Source organism: Rhagoletis pomonella, unplaced genomic scaffold (assembly GCF_013731165.1).
Source record: "Rhagoletis pomonella isolate Grant_MI unplaced genomic scaffold, Rhpom_1.0 Rhpom_scaffold_00007, whole genome shotgun sequence".
Lineage (NCBI taxonomy): Eukaryota > Metazoa > Arthropoda > Insecta > Diptera > Tephritidae > Rhagoletis > Rhagoletis pomonella.
The window spans coordinates 62,070,896-62,094,220 of NW_023458561.1; the positions used below are offsets into that span (position 1 = coordinate 62,070,896).

Genomic DNA, 23,325 nt, shown 5'->3' on the forward strand with positions numbered 1-23,325 from the left:
AAAAAATCGTAAAAGCAAAAGCTTATACAAATTTTTGGCTCAGTTCTTTTCATTTTAATAATCCTGAAATTTTCAAGAGGAATTCTTTTTTAAAGATATGAATTTTTGAACTTAGGAATTTTTTTTTTTGCAAACTCTAAATTAAAAATAAATTTAAATTAATTAAAAATCGTTTAATATTACTTTATTAAAAGTTTGCAAAAAAAATTTTCAAAGTTCAAAATTTTATATCTCAAAAAAAAAACTTGAAAAGATCTATTGAAGGTATTGTGTGAAAATATTTTGTAAAAATTTAGTAAATTTTTAAAATTTTTAGAATTTTTTGTATATACATACTGCTTATGTGCAGCCCTAAATATCACCTCTAAAACGAAGCCAGAGTATTATGTGTTATTGTAAAAGTTTCAGAGATGTTCAAAAAAAAAAACTTGCAAAATCTCAGAAACTCGGAATTTTAAAATTTTGCATAATTTTGGGAAAAATGGTTTTTATTTTTCTCCTTCGCAGAACTTCGTTATAAGTTATAAAGAAATCGGAAATCCATATGAAATATTTGAAAATACTTTAAAACATATGAAAAATAAAATTTAATCGATATCGATAATGTTATAGTGATCGCCGCAACTACAGTTCGTATCGCGTTATTGTTATCGATATCTTCACTGTTATTATAATTTTTATCGTTATCATAACTTTAATTGTTATCGTTAGGTAATGTTTATGATGTTTTAATCAGTATTTTTTTTCTCATTTGTAGTTTGGTGTGACTAGAAAATTTTCTTTTGCAAATCCGCTTACATTCTGTTTTTTAGAGTTCCTTACGAAAACGACAAAAGTTAGGCGATATTGATAACGTGGATGGTTGAAACGTATTTCCAGCTTTCATCGCGTTACGTTTTCATCAAAGTGGAACGTCTAACTTTCCTTTGTTATTATCGCCAGTAATAGTTATCATTATTGTGATGGTAACCACAATAATAAATTTTATCATTATAGTTATCGATATCGCAGCCCAAATTGTTATCGTTATCGACATATTTGTAGTTATAGTTATTGTTATCAGTTTTGAAGCCGTTATCGTCATCGCTACGTGTTTGAATTTGTCATTAAAAGTGACTCACAATTTCTATTTTTCTGCTCACTCAAAAGCAATTTTAAGGCGCAAGTTCTCATTCGTTTGTTTGTTTATTATTCTTTCAAAATCATAGTAGGGAAGACTTTTTGTCTCACTTCTTTTGTATATTAAAGTTTCTTTTGAATTTGTCCTTGAAATTGCGGTGATTCATCGAATATTCCATGTCAACTTCTCACAATTTATAGAAGCATTTTTAGATTAACCTGTTCGTTTGTCTAGCCTCACTTTTGTTAGGTTTTTCTTATTTATATTCTGCAGCAGAATGTTAAGCTCTTGGCTAACAAGTTTTGCTAATTTTTTTCTTTTTAACTTGATTACTCTCTGCCTGTCGGAAATTGCGCGCTGCGCCATTAGTTGACTCATCTGATAAGTGTGATGCGGTGGAAGGGAACACCTACCGCGCACACATACATACGTACGTGTTTGTATTTATAATTGTATGTGGGTATGTATGTATGTTCAGGTATATATGTGCACTTTAGATATGTACATATTAGTTCATACAAATAATTTTAGCAGTGAGTCAGCTTGTCGCCACCCGCAATATGGCTCGAGCCCACCCCTGAGCTTATCTACGCAAAGTTTTTATGAATTCAAATACTTTACTTGTTGTGTTAAATTTAGCAGAATTTTTCATTGGAAAGCAAATGGTGTAAATTTAGCACGAAATTCCCATTATTGTAATTTAATATTCAAGTACATACAATAACAACAACGCCCTTTTTGTTTAATTATCTGGAAAAGCTCTCTTCACTGTTTCAATATGTAGCATTTCAGAGAACTCAATGAGAACACATACATACATACATACATATGCTTAATTTTTATTAATAAATTCACTGTATTACTCGTTATTTTAGCTCATTTAAAGACATTTTTGTCCATAAAAAAACGAAACAGAATTTCTCTTCATAAAAATAAGCGGCAATTGCTCGCCTTTTTAAATCACTTTCACTAGACGCAAGTTCATAAATATGCATACCGTCCTGACACATACAAACCTACATTCATATGTATGTACATATATAGAACTATTTACTATGAGTATTCACCCCGATTCGCTTTGTCAAACTGTCGCCATTCAATGCTAAGCATCGTTCCAATTTGTCTGCGCCATCTCGTCACGATATACGAACATACATACATACATACATACATCGATAAAATGTACATTATTTTTATCAACTTTATTTTATGCAATGTACTTATACATATTGGATAATGAATAAAAGCTGGCATGGATATACAGACATGTGTACGTAGACTTCTTGGTGTAATAAGGCTTTTATGCGCGCTAAAATGTGTCAAGGCGTTACGGCAGCAGGCTATACAAAATGTTCCCATGGGTAGAGAGCATTCATATATTTGTATGTTCGTATGAAGATACATATGTATGTATGTACATATGCATGTATAAATATTTGTGTGCACTAAAGGCGTTGGGAAACTGTTGCTTCTCTTATTCAATACCTTAGCTTACTTTATATTTATATACACATATGTACATACATAGGCATGTCTTTAAGAGTATGTGGCTTTACTAGGAACTGACATTGGTTTCTATAAAATTTATTGCTGGCTGTGATGTTATTGGCAGGCAATTTGTTAGCCAACGTAGAACGAAGATTCGTAGTAGCAAACAAAAAATTTCTTTCAAATACATACATACATATGTATGCTGCTATGTATGGACATACATATGTTCTACATAGTACATATTTACGCATATGTACATACATAATTGTATACATATGAACTTATAATTTGTAAAGACACATGCTTCTGGCTACGGCCTTGAGTTTACAATTTTACCTGAAAAATCTTTACTTATCCGGGAGCTCACACCTCCACCAACCTTCGCCCCAATTTTGGCATTGTACTTCTTGGACACCCTGTATCCAAGAATCGTTTCAACTTTCTCTAAACTACCGTTGCATGATAAGCAGCGCTGTTTTTCCTGTTTCTCAAACGTCTTCGATAATATGTAATTGAACCAAGTTTGGTAGAAATAGATATAGTGGTTACCGAGATACATCTTTGTAATCATAAAGTAGGCGGTACCACGCCCATTTTTTTAAAAGTCTATAGCAGTCTTATTTACTGCTAAGATATTGTTGTAATTATACAGTATTTCTGAAATTTACCGTTACGCGGCAAGCGGATGTACATACATAACTTTAGTCAGATTTGAATAGTTTTCAATGAATTACTTTTCCGTACCAAGGTTATTAGTGCACCAAATTTTCAACAATTTGGATCCAATAGTAATTGAAATATCGTAGTTCTTGCATTTTCGGAAAATACGGTTATATGGGAAGTGGACGTAGTTACAATCCGATTTCGCCCATTTTTAATACCAACCTACCTTGGATACCAAAGGACGGACAGAGAGACACGGCTTAATCGACTTCTCTATTCATTCTGATTGTTTATCTACTCACTTGTCGATATCTATCCCTATTCATTTGGCTGTTACAAACAACCGTTATGTGAACAAAGTTATAATACCCCTGTGCACAAGTGCGCTCGGGTATAAAAAATTAAAAGTAACCACTTATGCTCATATACCCGTAGTTGCGTGTGCAACGTATACGCGCCGTAGCACCTGAAATATGAGTGTTTTTACTCTTTAGAAAATAATTTATGCAACCTCACATACGAGGTTTTGCATTATCTTGATTTTGTTGATACGCGGTTTTGTACTTTAAACGACGATATACTATATATTACGAATATCATGCATGTAACAATATTAGAATAAATTTCGTATGTGCCAATCGAAATTGTAAAAAAATGGAATTTTACAGCATTATTCTGTATCACGAACGAAAGGCAACACGAATGCTTCAAAAATTACTCGGGCGGCATCATTCTTGCCGGATAAAACGCACTCAGATGGGTTTTTACATCAGAAAGTATTTTTTGTATAAACTGCCGATTGGTTGTTTTCATTATAAGCCCTCGATATGTATTTGCCAGCTATTCCAAAAATAATTCTTTCCGTACGAAATGGTTAAGTTTGTATAAACCCTCTTTTTCAGAGCGATAGCCCAATTAAGTAAGAATGTTACATATGTACATATGTACATATGTATGTATGTATTTATATATATGCACAACTTATTTATTTGTTCTCAGTGCTAATCAAATCTAATTCTTCATATTTACGTGATGTATTACTGTAGTGTCTATAGGAAATTTCGCTTGATAGAAGATAAGAATGCTTACGTTACGTTAATTCACATGCAATTATGAGTGAATCAGATATTTATAAATTGATAAGGTTATCAAGTTTAGATTAGCAGAAGGAAGGAAAGTTTCTTATTCATTAGACTAGGCAGAAAAAATCCTGCAATGGGGCCAGACCCCGGCTGATATTTTTGTATTTGATATAGTAATGATCCTCCATGAATGTTCCCTCTCTACGACGATTCTAAGAGCTCGCGCATCGAATGTTTGTTTTGTCCATAGTTTCCTAATTTTTTCAAGAGTTTTTAGCGTAAATGATGAAAGGGTTATTAGCTTAACGCCTTTGGGACGAGTGATTTAACTTCACAGGTTACGATTTAGTATCACTCTGACCTCTTTCCATGCTTTGGGAACATTTCCATTTGGCAGGCATCTTGTAAACTATTTCTTTAATGCAAAGTGCGATGCACGGACTAGAATTGATGTGTTTGTTGCATCATGATTTCCAAGGATTCTTGACTAGAGTCGGCCTATGAGCTATCTGGATCCTGATGCCTTATATTGCCGGCCAATAGGGCAATTCTGGCTAAAATAGTGGAAAGTCTTTTGTCGGACAATTGAATGACAGTAGGTAAGATAGTTTGAAAGGTTTTGTTTGACTGGGTTCACACAGAGAATCTTTTGTTGCTCATTTTCGGCAATTTCTCTTTAGGTGTTACCCTTCGCGTTCACACAGAGCAATTCTTGTTGTCAGCTTTGGACGGCCAACTAGAATTACCCAGACGAACGGGAGTACAAAGCGTGTTGCCCGAGCACGAGCAACTCGGTGCCCTCCCTCGTCGTTACTGGCTAATTGAGCAAAGCACTGGCAGGCCATATCAGGGATCCGAGGTTCAAGTCTTCGGGAAGCGAAATTTTTTGTGTATTTTTTTTCTATTTTTAATTTAATTTTCTTTTAAGTTATAGACTCGATTGTTTGAAAAGGAAGTATATATATATTTTTTAAATTGCCTTTAATTTTGAGTAATTTATTTAATTTTATTTTCTTCTTTGATTAAATTTTTAGATTTTATTTTTTTGAATAAATTTTTTTTTTTTTAAATTAATTTAATTTCATTCTTAGAAAATCATATATTTTTATTTTTTATTTTTTATGTTTAGCTTTTGGTATTATTGTTTCAATTGTTTAAAGGGGTAAATATATAGACATATTATTTTAATATTATGTTATTTTTAGCAACTTGTTTTACTTTTTATTGTTTTAATTGAATTTTTCGATTATATTATGAAAAAATATTACTTTTTAATTTTATTTAGTTGTTGGGTATTTATTTTAGTTACTTATTTTTAATTATCTTTTTTTTTGTTATTTAACTCTTTTATTTATTTGTTTGTAAATTTATTTATTTATAGCTTTTATTACAGTTCAAAATCTTATAAAAGAGTTGAATAAATAAAATTTCAAAAAAAATAGTAATTTAAATAAATTAACTAAAATAAATTCCTAAAAATTAAGTAAAAAAATGTAGTTTTTAATGTCTAAAAGGAAAAAATACATATTTTTAAATTTTATATCATTTTTAGGAACTTTAGTTACAAATAGTCTTTCGAAAGACAGAAAAGAGCTTTAAAGATAGTTGCCAGAATTGAATTGTCTTACGAAAACTGTGGTGAGTTGAAACAAAAATTTTCAAATTCACGTGGAGGTCACATTTTGCTATGGGATAGGATCTCCCAAAAAGAGAGAACATTTATTTCACTAATAAAAAACAAAGTAAAAAATTGTTTTTTTTTGTTTTACATAACTCAACTCACCAAAGCTGCTAAAATATTTATCAAATACTCCATCAAAGAAGAACCACCCTGTATAGTTATGTTTGGTGCTTAAAGCTATTATAATCCTTAGATTATTTGCCATTTATTAAGTAAATCATAATTCTATTTGTTAACTTACTTCCTCTTCCGCTTCCTTTGCGTCGCGCCATATTGTTGAAATCCTATTTGTATGCTAAGGTCGCAGTGAGTGCTCGTCGTATGTGTGTGTGTAGACAGCACGCGTGTGTTGCTTGTGTATGTATGTGTGAGTATTTGCACGAAATTCAATACTTCTGCATACATACATACATACATACATATATATATAGATATCACTTGTTTGCACTGCTAGCACCGCGCTCCTTATCGTTGTACGTTTTCTTTGCCTAGTCGTTGTTGTTTGTTGTAGTTCATATGCCAACTTTTGTTTTTGTATTCGTTATTGTTGCTTTCAACTTTGTTTCTGTTGCAAGTAGTTAGTACTCGTGTGTACATTTACGAATGCCTGCTATTCTTGTTGCTTCCTCTAACGTTTCGTCTTTGCTGCTGAATCGATATTAATTCTTGTTTAATCCTGAAAGCTTTGAAAGCATAAAGACAGATGTGTCGTTCATTTTGGTTGCTAGAAAGTTGCGCTGATATATTTGTGATGATGTTGTTAAAAAAGTGGGTGGTTATTCGTTATGATATTTTCGTACTGTTGTTATATCTTCTTCTTCTTTTTACTTATGCTAAGCTACACTTTGCTGCGTTGTTGTTAGGTGTTTTGATTTATTTTGCCGAACTTGGCAACCCAGTCTGGGGAAAAAAACAATAAATTGTATAAGAATTCTACACACAATTGAATAGCATACGCAATTGATCGTTGGTAGGTATTTATCTGTCTTAGTCGGTGCGCAATTGAATCCAGCAACAGTGGGGTGGGCGGCTTCTTCCACATCAACCGTATCGATGACTTGCCACCACCCAGGTGTCTTTTGCTTTTCCTTATTTTATCTTAATTCCTTTTGCCTCTTTTGTTGCCACACAAAGGCAATAAAGTGAAAAGGAATATTAATGTGTGTACGCACACACACTAACACAAAAGCAAAGCTACACACACCCACACTTGTGCATACAAAATATGTAGGAGTGAAGAAGAATTATTGTGTCGTCTAAGTTGTCTCGAAATCAACAAAATTACTTAGCAGCTAACGTTGGCGTTATGTGAGTTGTTTTTGTTCTTGCTTTTCTTATAATGTAGCTCTTTGCTAAGTGAACTTCGTGACACGCTCGTTTCTTATCCTTCGAAGTGGCTGCTCAGCTCGTCAATGTCCTTGACGTATGTATTATTGCTTTCACTTACTTTTTGTTGTTGTTGGTTTATACATTTTCTGCTATGTCACCTATCGTCGTCACACACCCACCTACATAACTGCACGCGAGTCTATGTGTCTGTGTCTGCTCGTTTTCTTAACTGTTTTTACTAGTCACACTTGCTGTTGCTGTTGCTATTGTTTGTGCTTTGGCTGTTGTGGTTTTCCTAGACAATAAATAAACGTCATGCCATTTACACTATTCCACTACAAATGCGTCTCTGTGTGTGTGTGTGTGTGTGTATGTGACTTGTGTATGAAAGAGCGTGAATTTCTCGTTTGTTTTTATGGCATAGCAAACAGTTCCAGCCGCGTTGTAGTCGTAATGTTCATTGTGGGCGTTAGTTGAGTTGTGGATGCCACGTAATTTGCATTGAATGACAACATTGTTATTTTTTTTCAAACTCGTTTTTATTGTTGTTGTCTCAGCTGCTATTTAACCTACTCTGTTTATTTCCATGCAGCTTTGAAGCGGCTCAATCTGCTGTTTTGATTTGTTTTGGATTCATATGCGACTGATATCCGTTATCTTTGCAGCAAATTTAAAAATTTATTTTGTTGTTTCGTAAAGTATTGATTGTGTTTGTAGATATATTTTTTTTTACTTTTTAAACACTGATTTTTCCATAAAAAGTTTCGTTGATATGTGTAATATTTCCTATGTATATTTTCGTTTACATAGTTCGTTCATATATTTTTGATAATATTTTCAACCTGTAAATAAAAGAGAAATGACTTTAAATTAAAACCGCCAAAAGTAGTATGAACTCTAGTTTTAAAAAAGAAAAAAAAATTTATAAATTATCTGCACGAACAAGCTTGCTGTGGCTTATAAAAAAAAAAATTTAATTATTATAAGTACTAAATTTTGTAAGCAAACTTTACCCTAAACGTAGTAAGAATAATCGGAGCAGCGTTTCGCTATTTGGTCATCTCAAAGACATGAAAGGCAAATCGGACTGTCATGTAGGTACATATTTCGATCACAGTCAGGTGTTGGTATCACAGGCAGTCAGTCAGCAATCCCACAAGTTGTCTTTAGTTCCATTTGCTCAATGAAAGCATTAAAGTTGGCTAGACAATCTGAGATTGAGCGCTAAATGCGCTTTTCCCACAACAATAAATTTAACACAAACGGCTTGAGGAGAGGTTAAGCTACAATGCTACTTCTGAACATTTTTTCGGAAAAATTTCAACATAATAAAAATTTTTCCAGAGGTGTAAATTTTAAGTGCCTTTGAAAAGTAAATATTAAAAACATTTTTAAACACACGAGAAGCAATATAAACTTTATGAAAAAATTATCAAAATTAAAGAAAAGTTTCAGAACAAGGCTATTTTTGAAATGTCGATGTCAAGGGGCATCGATCTCCAAAAAGTGTCAATTTTACACTTTAGTCGCACAACGGTAACATTGTGTAGATCCCTTAGAATGAAGCGGGAATTCGTAACGAGCTTATTTTAAAAATAATTGAAATAGACTCACTCATTGGGCATCCATCATTCATAAAAAGTGAGCTGAAGCTCAAAAATTCGTGCTAAAAATCGAATTGGAGCTTAAGCTAATTTTTTATGCATGACTACCCTTGTGTCCGTTAAGGATCGATTAGGCATTTGAAGTGAACTCAGCTCAGTGGCTTAGTCTTTTCTAAGGACTCTCACCAGCCTATTTATTTGATTCATTAAAATCAATAAATTTAATACCCATAAATGAATATTTTTATTTAAGTAGTTTTCAAATGTGGCAATCTTCCACAATTATATATTATGTATAGTATTTAATTTTTTTGTGATCTTTTGAGTATAATATGACATTGTCCAATTCCGTTTTTCGCCCTTTGATGAACTTTATTCCCGTTAACTAATTAAATTTTCGCACTCCAAATACGTGCAGCTGTTACAAATCATTTATTATCTAATCTCTGACTTACACTTTTTTATATTTTTTGTTCTCTTAGTGCTCTTATTTTTTCGCCACCCTTTTGCCTTCTGCTCGAAAAAATAAACAAAAACTTAAAATGAGTAAAGAGCTTTCGACTTCTCAAATACCTTCCTGTCTCCTTTTCAGTTCGACCCTCTCTCCCCTCATCCTATATCTCTTTTTCTAATTCCCTTGCATACTCTAAAGTCCTGTATAAAAAAAAAAGAAGTAATTTGTAAACACATCTATGTATGTATGTATGTTTACATAAACTTGACTGTTGACTGCGCTGCTGTTGATTCACTTCACTTAAATTGGCTTTATTCAGTTTTCCTTCCTCTTAACTTTTTCTCAGAAGTTTTTTTGCTGGCATCTGTCCCAGATGGTATTTTGTTGCTCTTGCTCTTACTGTTGTTCTATTTTTTTATTTTCTTATCTATTTTACGCTCTCATTTGCTGTAACTTCGCCAGTAATATAGTTTTAATGAAACATGCACAGTTACGAATGAATGAGCTTCGGCACCCTTGCACAAATGTTTGTAAGTAAAATGCGTGGAAACGGACAACGAGCAACCAAGACACTTTAAGTTTGGGGAATGCCGCACCAAATTTGCTTCAATTTCCACATTTCGGGGGCATTTTACTACGAATGGCAGGTGTATGCTTAGAACATCTTCTATATATTAGTACATGTATCAGCTCTGAGGGTGATTCCTGTTTGTTGTAATGTGATTTGTATGATCTCGCCAAAAACCGGTGCGCAGAGAGAAAATGTGAAAATTATAACCGTTACACTGTGGTTTGGAAACATGTTAAGACACGCAAAGGGAAAAGTAGGTGGGTGGCATTGGTTTTGATGAGAGTGAATGAGTGGATGAGACCGAGTGTAAGAGTGTAGTCGATTAATAAATCAGCGAGAGTTTTGAAAGTAATGCTCAATATTTTTGTGGAGTTGCTACTTTCAAAGCTAATGTATTATTGATGGTGTTGAATATATTGCTGTTATGGACCTCGTAAGCAGGAATGCCTATAAAATTTGCATGCTTTTGCAAAAATGGCATGAAATACCTATGTACATACATAGGTAATACATATGAAAGAGAACTTGGAGTTTGTTTATTTTTCAAATGCGCGAGTTGCAATTTTCTGCTTATTTAAAAATACCGTTGCAAGTATAGGTTATGCAAAAAACTATGTATTCCATGGAAATTTGCCAAAACTTCGCAGGATGTGTTTAAGGGAAATAACAGGAAGACAGCTGTTCGACAACTTGATAATTATCACAAACTATCAGCATTTTGCGTTCGGATTCCCCCAAAAAAAAAAAAAACTCGAAAAATAAACGAAATTGAGACAGTAAAATGACAAATTGTTACTGGAAAGATTTTTACTTGCAGCAAGAAAACAGCTGATCAAAGCCATAGGTCTGAAGTTTATGAAAATAATGAAATTTATTTTGACGATTTTAAAGTTTGAAATAACCTACTAGAACTCCAAATGTTTGGGAAGTAAGCAAATACTTCTTACGTTTGCTTAACAAATTACTTTAGGCACACCCTTAATTTACATTCTATCAGATGAACCCTGAACTTACAAGGTTAAAACCCCAAGACCCCAAATGATGCTGAAACACAGCCATTTTTTTTAAATAAATGGGTTAGTCAAAGGTTTTGCAAAACAGTTTTGTCTTAACCCTTTGAAGAGAGCATTAAAGTGGGTGCGTCTAAAACGTTTTTGAATGTCTATGATTTTTGGTTTGACCGTTAGAAGATGTTGCTTATCAGGGATGCAAAATAATCAGTATTTTTTAAATTTTAACCAAAAAAATCAAAAAGTTGTAATCATCGTAAAATGATTTTTACTGTACTTCAGGTATTTGCATTCGTACGCCCTACTGAAATTTACAATGATTTTTAGCGAAAAAATAAAAATCACTAAATAACTATTATTTGTGATCGAATAAATAAAAATCAAAAGCTAATTATTTCCGTTGAGCGAAAAATTAAAACTGAGTAATAATTCTTATTTTTAGGGGGAAAAAATAAAAATCCTAAAATAATGATTAAATGCGGATTAAAATTATTATATTCATACCGTAAAATAATAAAGATTACCGTTGCTTATAAATGGTTATAAAGTTTCCTAAGAGAAACCAAAAACATTTGTTAAGCTTTGATGATTTTTTTTTTAATTTTCTTTATTGTATTTTATAACCTAAAACATTTTGTTAAACAAAAAAATATATTTTACTATGTGTATTTTTTAAAATGTTGCAGAACCTCCTTTGGCAAAATTTTTTTGCGCACAAGTAGTAACAACGAAAATACGCTTAAAAAGTAATTCTTTCCATTATTCAGGTGTTGAGCTTTGCACTAGAAGTAGAAGTTTGAACGGTTTTTGCAATTTACTACTCCAGATTTCTTTATTCAGATTTCCTCCGAAGTGAAGTATGTCGTTTATCCAAGATATCAAAACATTTATGGCAGTCTTACGTTGAACAAAATAGCTTCTGGCTATATAGACAGTTCTCTGGTAAGGTGAGAGCTGTGCCACTTGAATATATTCCTACGATTTATTTTTCCATGATACGACTCATCATTAGTTATCTATATATGTGATATGGTGGAGTAGATTCGCAATCAATAGCTGGGAATTTAAGCTAGTTTTTATGCACTGCTACCGCCGCTTATCCGCGAAAATCCTCTTTTGGTTATTTGTAGGCTTAAGATAAATGTATGCTGGTATGATATGTACATTTTTAGGCTTTTAAATGGCATAGTATGCTACTCTTGCCTCTCTTACATAATGGAGACAATCGTCACTTCTCTCTTGAGGGTATGTCTCGCTATTTCAAGCCGAGGCATTTGCAAAGTCCAAGGCCATTGACCAAGTAGTGGAAAATAGTTGGAAAGGTAGGAGTTTACTGACATATCTGCGGTGGCGGCCTTCACACCAGGAAGGAAATGGTTTTTTTCTGGCTCCCAGATCACTCGGCTAGGAAAAACTCAGACCAGGTATTCCTCAGCTCTCAAAGCCAAAGTCAAAGTAAGACTCGAAGTGAATACTTCAGTCAGCAAATTGCGGACCTGGACAAAACCGGATTGCAAGTGTGTCAACTCAATATCTAAATGTCTACATAGGTAGCTGCCTTCCTTAGCAGATGGGAGTACAGACAGCTTGAGCGATAGCAGACTGGTTGCTTCTCGTGGTACAAAATACCTGGCTGTTATCCGCGGGCATGACAACACCAATTGCCGTTTATGTCTTAATGAAGATGAGAGGGCGGAATAATTTTTTCGTCTTTCGCAAATCTTTCCAAGGGTTATCTAAAATTCTTTTGGCAGCGATGCAAGGAAATTTCTTCTACTCACAAAAATATTTAGCCTCGTAGATTGTAAAGTTTTCAAAGCGAGCACCCCAAAATGCCTGGCTCCTATAAGAGCTATAAGAAAATTGAATGAAAATCTTTCTTTTGCCGGCAATGGACTGGTACTCTATATAGTTTTACCGTATTCCCCGTTGCCAAAATTTGCGGCATTCAAGAGTATTTCAGTTTCGTATGGGAAATATTCTGTACACCCATTGGCTATTAAGCGGATCCCTTGTTGTTGTCGAATTAGGGCAAAGGCTCGTTACGATCGTATTACGCATGTTAGCAGATAAAAACTAACACAGGTATGTAGGACTTTAGCAATTTTCTGCAAAAAAAATAAACTATTTACAAGATTTCCCAACTAAAAGCTTACAAAAAAATACTTTTATGAAAATTTTGCTTTTATATCGATTTGTTTTTATATTAAATAAATTTTGCTTCTATTTAAAATGGCATCGACGAAAGACAAAAATAGTATATTTCGCCTTAGTGCTAAAATGAGTTAAAAAAAAGTATACTATGAAAAAAAAAATTGCGTAAGTTTTTAGTTGGAACACCCTTTTTAAATAAAAATGGTTTTGCTTTATTTTGAAATTGCCTTTATCTGCATATGCAATGTGTAATTAAAGCGCTATTATTTAAAAATTTATTATTTGTAGATATTTTGATAATTTTTTCGTTATGTAAAATTCACCAAATTCGGTAAGAAGTAATATTTTAGATTACATTTTTTTTATCATATTTATATAATTCTGAAATATTAGTAGTTTATATTTCTTTCTCAATTTTTTTTAAGAAAGTTTTATCTATACATGTAAATTCTTATATAAAAAATGAGTACAATCATACCTTAAATTAAAATTCAATTTCCTTTGGCTGTTTGTTAGATTAGTTTTTTCCTCACACAAAATTTTCAACACGCGCGACGTCAGAAGTCTACGGTAGATAGTGTACTACAAATCAAAGCATCTCACGCGGATCCAAAATCATATAAAACAAGTCGCAAATTAACCGCACTGCACGCCAAAAACAACGAGGAATTTAATAATCGAAATTTTAAGTACGGTATGTTTTTTGATTAATTTCACTTTCACACAGAAAATGGAAGAGGCTCAAAATCGGGGCAAACTAAATGAAAAAACACAGCAAAAGCAAAAAGAGTATTTTTTTTATTGTTATTTCTGATTAAAGCATTGAATATTTAATTAATTTATAAATTAAGCATTACACGCTTTGCTTGCTGCCACATTATAGCTATTGTTGTTGTTGTAGCTGTTTTTCTTTGCATTCACTTTTGGCTCCATTCGTTTTGCATTCGCTTTTATTTTTTGTTTTGTTTTGATTTTTGCTTTTGGCCCACAACAGAACGACAGAAAAGCATTACGTCCGCGCTCTACCGTACGAACGTCCTTCTCTAACGGCGTTAAATGACGAACAAGCCGCCGAGAGTGTGCCGCAAAGAAGTCAAACCGCTTTTGTAGCTTTTGATTAGCAAATGGCATTGTGGGTGTATGCGTGTGGTTTGGAATAAAGAGTAAAGAAATGGCTGTGCAAAGAGTACGTGCGCAGGTTAAGAGCGCGAATGGTTGCTCTTTGTTGGAGCGCTATTTGCCGGGTGCCTGATGATTGGGGGTCTCTTTCTTTGTGAGTTTTTACTATTTGACAACATGTTCGCTTGGATTTGGAGCTTGTATGTATATACATATATAATTGCGGCGTAACATGTTCGGTTGGCATCAGGCAGTGCCGTTTTTTGGAAATGGAAGGGGCGGTTTATTTGAAATTGAAGAATTTACGTTATTGTTCAAATGGTATTTGTAAGAGTATATGCACGGTTTGAGAGCTATATGAACTTTCCCTTTTTTATTTAGATACATTTCAGACTTAAGTGTAAATGCAAGCAAAACAGATCAAGTTACACTTTCCAGCAAGTACAAAAAACGGGAATGAAGAAAGTCTGAGTTAGGAGGCGTTTATTTGGTGCAAAATGTCTGGAACTAAATGTGGAGAAAGGCGTGAAAGAGATTTGGGTGGGTATTCACCGCGATTGTGCAATCAGACTGTTCTACGATGTACTAATATGGTGGTCAGCAATGAGTAAGAAGCGAAAGGGGTGAAATTTTGGCGTTGGTTAGTACGACAGCAACCGACGAATGCAGTGAGTATCGTTCTCCACATCCCATTAGCGCATATGGCTTCTAATAATAAGGTCCCTCAAAAAGTTAAACAGCGTCTTCGGACGTAGCCTATACTTCTGCCGCGTCCTCTGCAGACTGCATCATACTCGGTGAGAGCGTGGAGTGGTTTCTCGCTTTTCGAGTCGCAGAACCGGCAAAGGTCGCTTGACCCAATCACCAGCTTATGTAGAAATCCTATAAGTCTGCAGTGTTCTGTAAGGATACCTGTTCGAATTCTTAGCATCTTTTTTTCTTATATAAATAAAAAAAAAATAACGCCAGTTCTGCAGTAGCTTAAACCTTGCACTTTGTTCTACTAAAATTTATTGGGCTACAAAACTGCATACTCAAAGAAATTCTAGAAAAAATTTTAAATATTTGTAAATTTGTAATGTACTCATTTTACTCAACTTCGGTGTAAAAAAATTTCATAACTCAAATTATTGTAGAGTGCATCCCGTAATACTATATTTAAATATTGCGCAATATTCTGAGCTTCCATTGTGATTTTTTCCAATTATTTTTTGAGATGGCATGTTTTCAAAAAGTTATTTTTTTTATCAAAAAATTTGTATGTGAACAATTTTTAAAGAAAACGAGTTTTAAAAATATTTCATTTCATAGAGAACCTTGATGTGGCTATGTGTGATTTTTTCAAATTTTTTCCTCGCCCCGTTCTCGAGATATTTGGAAAACTATTGAATCGATTTGTTTTTGTTTTTGTGCTGTAAAGTTTTTAAAAATTTATTAATCAAGCTCAAATTTCATACTTATTTATTATTTCTGTTTGTCCATTAATTCCAGTAATTTGTAACAACTCAAACACACGAAGAGTATGGAACGCCCCGTGTACAAATGTATATTAAACCGTGTCAACTAAAACGAAAATTTTTTCTTTCGCTCCCATTTGAAAATTTCGTTGTAGGCTAAGAAACTATAATTGTGGCAAGATTTTAGCCCTTTATCTTCATTTTTCAATTAGCGCAAAAAAAGAATTTGTAGTGAAATATTTTTTCCCCGCTACTTTTTAATAAAGAAAATTAAAAAATAACAAATAAAAACATACCATTTTAGCCCATCCAGTGTTGCTATAATAAGTGTGAGTTTGAAGTAGGTAGTACTTATCGCTGATTTTTGGATTTTTTTTTTTTTTAATTTGTTCCTATATAAAAAAGTCGTCCAACATACTTCGTCGAAAATGACTGACACCGTCAACAAAACAAAAATTCCCAAAAATAAACGGTAAGTCCGCGGTACTTAAAACTTACACTCATTATACCAAAATTGAATGGGCTACACCAGTGCTTCTATATTTTTTATATTGAATATTTATTTCATTAAAAAAAAAATGAAAAATATTTTTTTGAGATCGACAACGAAATTTTTATACGGAACCGATAGAAGAAAAATTAGTCGTCTTATTTGACACAGTCCAATGTACATAAATATATTCGTACATATCACTAGGCGAACTCCTTAGCTTAAAAATCTCAAATAATAGAAAAATAGCCTTATGGTGTTTAGTTATGCTTGTTTGCATTGAAAAAAATTACTACTAATTAAAAAATATTGCAAAATTTACTTTAAACGGAATGTTAAGAAAAAAACTTAATTTGGTCAAAGAGTGATTATTTGCCAGCAAAATTGTAAGAAAGACAACTTTCCTTCTTGTTTTGAGATTAGCAATTACCGGATTTTTTTTTTTGCATAACAATATTAGGTTTTTCGATCAAACGAGCGAAATTTAGTAAGATCGCATTTCTTCCTGGACAGTTATAAAAATCTTATAAAGGAACCTTTTTGCTTGCTAATTGTTTGTTTGATAATTTATTAAGTGCAACAAGAATTCTCAAGCAACTTAAGATTAAATGAATGATTGGCTAAATCCTCTTGATTTTGTTGAAATACTTTTCTTCTATCTTAAAAGGCGTCAATGCTATACAAAAATTTATAATTCTGGTTTGAGTTCAGGAAAAATCAGTTAATCACTCCAGATGACTCCCAAAGTATTACACATTTCTTTGTAAAGAAAGTTGCATGCCACTTAGTCACTAATCGCTGCCACTTGCATGAAATTATAAAGTTTTCACAAAAAAAATACTTTACGAGAGTTTTTAATTCAGTGCGCTTTACCTGCAGCAAGATTTCCGTTCTTACGTTTGTTGTAGTGGAGAAAGTTTTATTTTATGCTCTAAGGATCGGTCATTATCATAGTCACATTGCTATGAAAGTTCATGGAACGAATTTCGCAACTTTGCTGACTGCGAAATTTTTTAGCCCCCACATTGTTGCTACCGTGTCGCTTGAATTAATTTAAATTTATATTTAATGGCTTAAATTAAATTAAATGTCGCACGTAGCGCGTAAAAAACTGTTGCAGCTAATAGCGCGCAGGCCATTGAACGGTCGGCCGCCCACCTTTATACTGTCACATCAAATCACATCAGGAGCAATGATACTCATACGCCCCGGCCGTCAGCATGCAGATGAATCGATATTTGCATAAATACATACATACCTAGGTATGCATGTAAAATGTACTTCGCTAAAAAAAAAAAACGTGAAACCACGAAATGTCAATGTCAGCTTGCGGCTATAACTGCATATTGACATTACGCGCACCAATTTCTTAATATGTATGTATGTTTGTATGTAAATTGTTGGCATTTTTTTTGTGAGGCGCTTAATTGTTTTAACCGAATTAAGAAAAGGTGTGGGAAATTCTTGAATGAGGTGTGTTAAAGAAGCATCAAAATTTAGATATGCGAAGCAGGGAGCTTATTAAACGCGCGGCACTTCATCGCAATTAATGCCGACAAGAAGGCGTGTAAAAGGTCTTTTGCTTTTTACATAATTTGTTTTTGTTTTTTGTTTGTTTTTTTGAAATCTGAACTTTGTTGATGTTGTTTGTTGTGGAGTTTTTTTTTTAATTGTGCACTCGTGCCTACAGCCAGCAGCTATAAAGTTTCGTATGTTTTAAAGGCGCACATAGCGCAGCTAATTAAATGATATGCGTAGCAACTAAGTGGAAGCATAAAATTCGTCAAAAGAGGAAGGGATGTAAATGTATCTAAAGAAGGAAGTAATTAAATTTCAGAGTGTAAAGCATTTAACTTAGAAACGGGGGAAGGAGGATGAATGTGAGTTTTCAAATTCAATTAGCAAGAGGAAATTTTACACCACCTGGAATGTTTTTGAATTTCAGAACTAATTACATAATTTTTTTTTTTATATCTTATTTAGATAACCCACAGTTATTAAAACAAAGAATTTTCGTTCACCTTAGACTGGCTTCCGGCATAGATTACAGGCCAACAATGAGGGTATGTATATTTAGTTGCCTAACCCACCGTTTAAAATAATAAACTTTGATGTTGTTTAAACGAATTCTATAGAAGGAAGTAAAATTAAAACGTTACGCCAACTCTCTATACTTTTGTGAACATGAATTCGTAGAATAACTTTGATTCGATGCTTGCAAGTACCAAAATAAGAAGAGATAGACATGTCCGTCTGTCCGCCTATTTTTGTTATAACTCCTCCATTTATATAGTTAGGATCAAGAAATTTCACACTATTTTCACTTACTATCAACAGAAATCTTACAGTGAAAATACAGGCATCGAGTAACTATAACCTAAAGCCTCCATACAACTGATTGTTTAGATAAGGGCTTTACCTCAAAACGCTTTCAGTAGGACGATTAAAACCGAGAAATTTCGTGAGCAATTCTCTAAATAACACCATGCGAAGGTAAATTTTACACAGAAAAAATTTTATATATTCGCAAAACCATGGGCCAAATATAGTAAAACTACGTTTTTATGTTTTCTCTCTGAAGTCAGGATTTTTTTAAGGACTTTGAAATTCCAAAAATATAATCACTTCAAAAAAATTATTAAAAAAATTTTGTGCAATGTAGAAAAACTCATGTGACTATCAAGTTAAAGAGAAATTTCTGTAGAATTAAGGCCGATTAAATTTTTTGGTGCACACGGACAATTAGGTATTGAAAATATCTTTTTAACATTTTAGCATTGAATATCCTTGAAATTTTATAATAATTATTTTCGAAAAAATTATACTCGACTACATCCTTGAATTTCGCAGTTAGAAACTTTATTCGCTTAAAAACAAATAAAACTAGTTAAAAAGACATTTTCAATAACTATACCTAAATAGCCCTTTCACAGCTTTGTGAAACTTTTTCCGCTCAACTCCAATCCCTTATCAAATTTGTGCATCGAATAACAGCCGTAATAAATGTCAGAAATTGTGCCTTCCTATTTTCGTACTGTAATGACGTCAGCCTTGTATTTTTTCCAAGAAATCCAGCTGTTAGATAAGGTATTTTCCCAATAGAAAATTCTAGGTAAATATCCGTAAATCATTTTACATGTTTCGTATGCTGGGTGCAGACGCTGCGCACTCAAATTGAATAAGACGAAGTGAATGCACCAGAGCACACGTGCTCCTCCTATGACCTGAGGCTCCAAACAGATTGGTAATCTCATATCGCACATGGCTTGGTCGCGTTGTTCAGGAAGCGCCCAGAAAAGTGACTTTACTATGGGATATATTTAGGTATACATATGTTGATGTTGTTACCTAGGCAAGCTAGTTCTCTTGAGGAAATTTGTTCATTGAATCATTCAAATCAAATACACCCTCATCGAAGTTGTTTTTAATTACTTACTTAAATACCAAAAAACCTTCACACCTTTCTGCTGTAGCTTTGAGTAACAACATTCTATTCAAATAGTACTGAGGTTCAAAGGATACCTAACAGATGTTAGTAATTTTTCTTTTCTACCTTTGTGCGCTCTGCGCTCGCTGCCACGCAGTATGCCTCCACAGGTGGACACGTGTTGCAGCAGGTATCAATGGATAGCAGTTTTTTTGCTCACTTGTTGTTGCTCTTTCACGCTGGAAGCGCATGCGCTACTGGCGACTGGAAATGATTGGAATTTGCCGCCAAATTTATGCGATGGTGGAATACGGAGTAATGGTTTTGTTCTGCCACTATGCGCTTTCGCCGGCAGTCAGTGCGTATACGCGATGTTGTAAACATAGACGCGAGTATTGTCTCCAGTAGAGTTGTCGAAAATTCTCGCTTGTTTACGACGAAATAATACGAGTTTTCCGACAAGAGTGAAGCAGTGTATTTAAATTGCTTGTAACATTACAAAAACACGGAAATGCATAACGGAATGTGAGTGCCGCGATGCCATTAAGTGTTGTGAAGGGAGAAATATTTTTGAATACCCTACTTTCATATCCACATTTGTACATTTGTAGTTGTCCTACACATAAACATATACTATATATAAGTACATTAGGGTGGAACAAAAATACATAGAAAAATCAACTTTTTTGATTTTTCCTGCTGCCACCCCCAGAACTGCAGAATATCAATATTTATCCGTGCCGCTGGGTCGTTGAAGTGTTCATGTATTTTACATGGGGAAAATACAGTTTTTCGTAGAATTGCTATAAAATCGTTAAAAATAAATGTTAATTATTATTCGTATAAAACCATTTCCCTTCCGAAGTCTTCAAAAAAAAAAAACACTATGTGTATTTTAATAACCGATAATCCTACCTGTTATGTTTGTAAAGAAATTAATTATTTTATGTTTTCGTAACCACAATGCGCAAGAAGGGCTCAATGGATGTATTTATTTGTTTTTTTTTTTCATTCTGCTCAATTATTCTGTGGGTATGTGGAACTTGTAAAATAGGGTTGTCAGATAATTGAAAGTTAAAAATTATTTGAAGATCAATGAAATAATTAAGTTTCTTCAAACAAAACTAAAAGTATTTGACGAGATTTAAAAACATTTTTGTACGGGGTTGCCACTTTTCTAAAAAATATAATAGCGGTTATTAAAAATTTAAGCTTTTTCCATAACGCAATATAGGTATCAAACGCGTTTAGTTTTGATGAAACACCTTAAATTTTTTATTGACCTGCAAATAATTTTAAATTTTCAAATATCTGGCAACCCTTTTTTTTTAATTTTTTACCACAAACCTACAGAAAACATCGAGTAGGTGCGAAAAAGAATGAAACGCATCCATTGAGGATGTACACGTGTTACTAAATTCGTTTTCTATTTAGGTTTTTTTTTTTAATTTAAATTGTGGCTTCAAGTGAATACATATGTAGCTATAATCTATAGAATATTTTAATTCAACTTATGCACAATAACTTAAACATTATGACGCACTTGAAAGCTTATAATAATTAACGATACAATTGGATTTCGCGCATTGAAAAATCGAATGCCTTATTTAACCGTTCAAACAATTTTCAAGTGGCAATTTCGACAGAAAAATAAAAATAAACAAATGTGTGGGCAGGCAGCAGAAATCAAGTGAAAATAAAAATCTGCTGCTTGTCAGTTCAGCCTGATTGAGTCAACTGAGTGGGGTGAGAGGCGGGTGGCGGTGAGGTGGTGCAGTCCAGCGTTTGTTTAATAAAATTTCAGCTTGAATTTACGCCTTTGTTTACCCGAGCGCGCACACGCATACATACATAGTGTGTACATTGTTGTTTGTAGCGCATGTGTGTATTGCCTGCTTCTTATCGGGTCTGTTTGCATTAATTAGCACAAAATGAGGGCCACAATTTGAGGAAAACAGCGGGCACGTTTTCAGTGCCGGACACTGTGTTTATGGAAATGAAATATTTATGCATGCGAAAAGTGGTTTGTTATGAAATTTGAGTTAAAGTGAGGAAAATGTAAAAAAACATAATTAACTTAAAAATTTACGCCAACGCACTTTTCACTGCTTTGGAACATAACAATTTAGCGTTGTTACTAAAGTGATTGACGTTGTTGGGCATAATAAAGATTCACTGCAGACACTTTGTTGTGGTAAGTGAAAATGTTCTATGTTTTTTTCTGAAAGCACATAAAAATCTAAATCACATTTGAATTTTGGCAGATTTATTTAACGAAAAATAATATTTTTATTATGTCACGCCAAGTATAAAAAACAGTGGAACCTTTTACTGCAAAACATAAACAATTTTGATGAATCTGTAATTCAATTTAAATGAAATATATTATTATTATTATTATTATTATTATTATATATTAAAATATATATTAAAATATATATATATGTATGTATGCACTTGCACATGTACATGAAAAGCAAATTTTTTTTGCAGAAAATAATCGATACTTTTCGCCTTCCTTCTGGTATTCACATCAAAGGCAGCCACTGGTATGGATTCTATAATAAAAAGCAAAAAGCATAAATTAGTTTATCGCTTTTACTCTTTTTAAAAAGAAATACAAGAAGGAAGGAAGATTCCTGAGTCAGAGGAAACCAGCACAAAACTGTTGTAAAATAACACTCAAGGTACCGAAAAGTTTCGAAAAATTATCGAAAGATCCCGAAAAGTACAACACAAAATACATATACCGAAAGTCCAAAAGTAAGCCATGAAAGCCTCGAAAGCAAACACGAAAAATACCGAAAATGAAAAGCCCCAAAAACATCTCAAAAGTTTCTGAAAAGTTTTCAATAAGTTCCAAAATTTAAAAACAAAATTCCCGAAAAATTCCGAAACATCCCGAGTGATCTACTGAAACTCCTGAAAATCTCGGAAAATACATAAAGAATCCCCAAAAATAAAATACGAAGTCTTTCGAAAGTCTCGAAAAATTCATGGGAGTACCGAGTACTTCAGAAAAGTTTCCGAAAATCCCCAAAAAAGTTTAGAAAAATGCCAAAAATTTATTTAAAAAAATCCCTTAAAATCCTAAAAACACAAAATGTTTCGAAAAATCTGAAATAATACCGATATATCCCAAAAAACATAACATGATAATAATAATAATGTCATTGTTTGGACGCCTTGATGTTGTCACACAAAAGGTAGGGACCTACAGTTTTACGCCGACTCCGAATGGCGATTGTATTTTTAAGAGAAGCTTTTTCATGGCAGAAATACACTCGGAGGTTTGTCATTGCCTGCCGAAGGGCGACCGCTAATAGACAATTTTTATTTATATTATTTTTTTTTATTTTGGATGTTGGTCGGAAACTGGGCTCGAACTCGAGCCTTGCGAAATGGTAGCGCGTACTGATAACCACTTCACTACAGCGGACACAAGATAAAATCAATTAGAGCGCCGGAAAACACCGCAAAAAAGCTCGGAAATAAGCCATGAGAAAGCTTCCAAAAGAATTCCGGAAATTTTCAAAGAAATAAATCCCGAAAGGTGTTAAAAAACACAAAATGAGATAAGTGAAATGTACGAAGATATCCCAAAAAGTATAATACGAAATGCCCCGAAAGTCCTAGAGAAAGAAATCGTCACAAAATTTCCAATAAAATCAAT

General features: G+C 33.3%; 1 protein-coding gene across 2 annotated transcripts in view; it reads right to left on the minus strand.

The window, feature by feature from the left end:
• Nucleotides 1-14,218, minus strand: part of LOC118743267 (mucin-19) — a 207,705-nt gene extending 193,487 nt beyond the window's left edge. Inside the window, exons 1-3 of one of the 2 annotated variants that reach the window (XM_036475839.1) lie at nt 14,017-14,218; nt 13,638-13,916; nt 6,279-8,208 (exon numbers count right to left, since the gene is read on the minus strand). In XM_036475839.1, coding sequence (XP_036331732.1) covers nt 6,279-6,309 — 31 coding nt within the window. In that variant the 5' untranslated portion in view covers nt 6,310-8,208; nt 13,638-13,916; nt 14,017-14,218. The remainder of the gene's footprint in view (nt 1-6,278; nt 8,209-13,637; nt 13,917-14,016) is intronic. The other variant, XM_036475840.1, reaches the window with a different exon arrangement.
• Nucleotides 14,219-23,325: the final 9,107 nt, after the last annotated feature.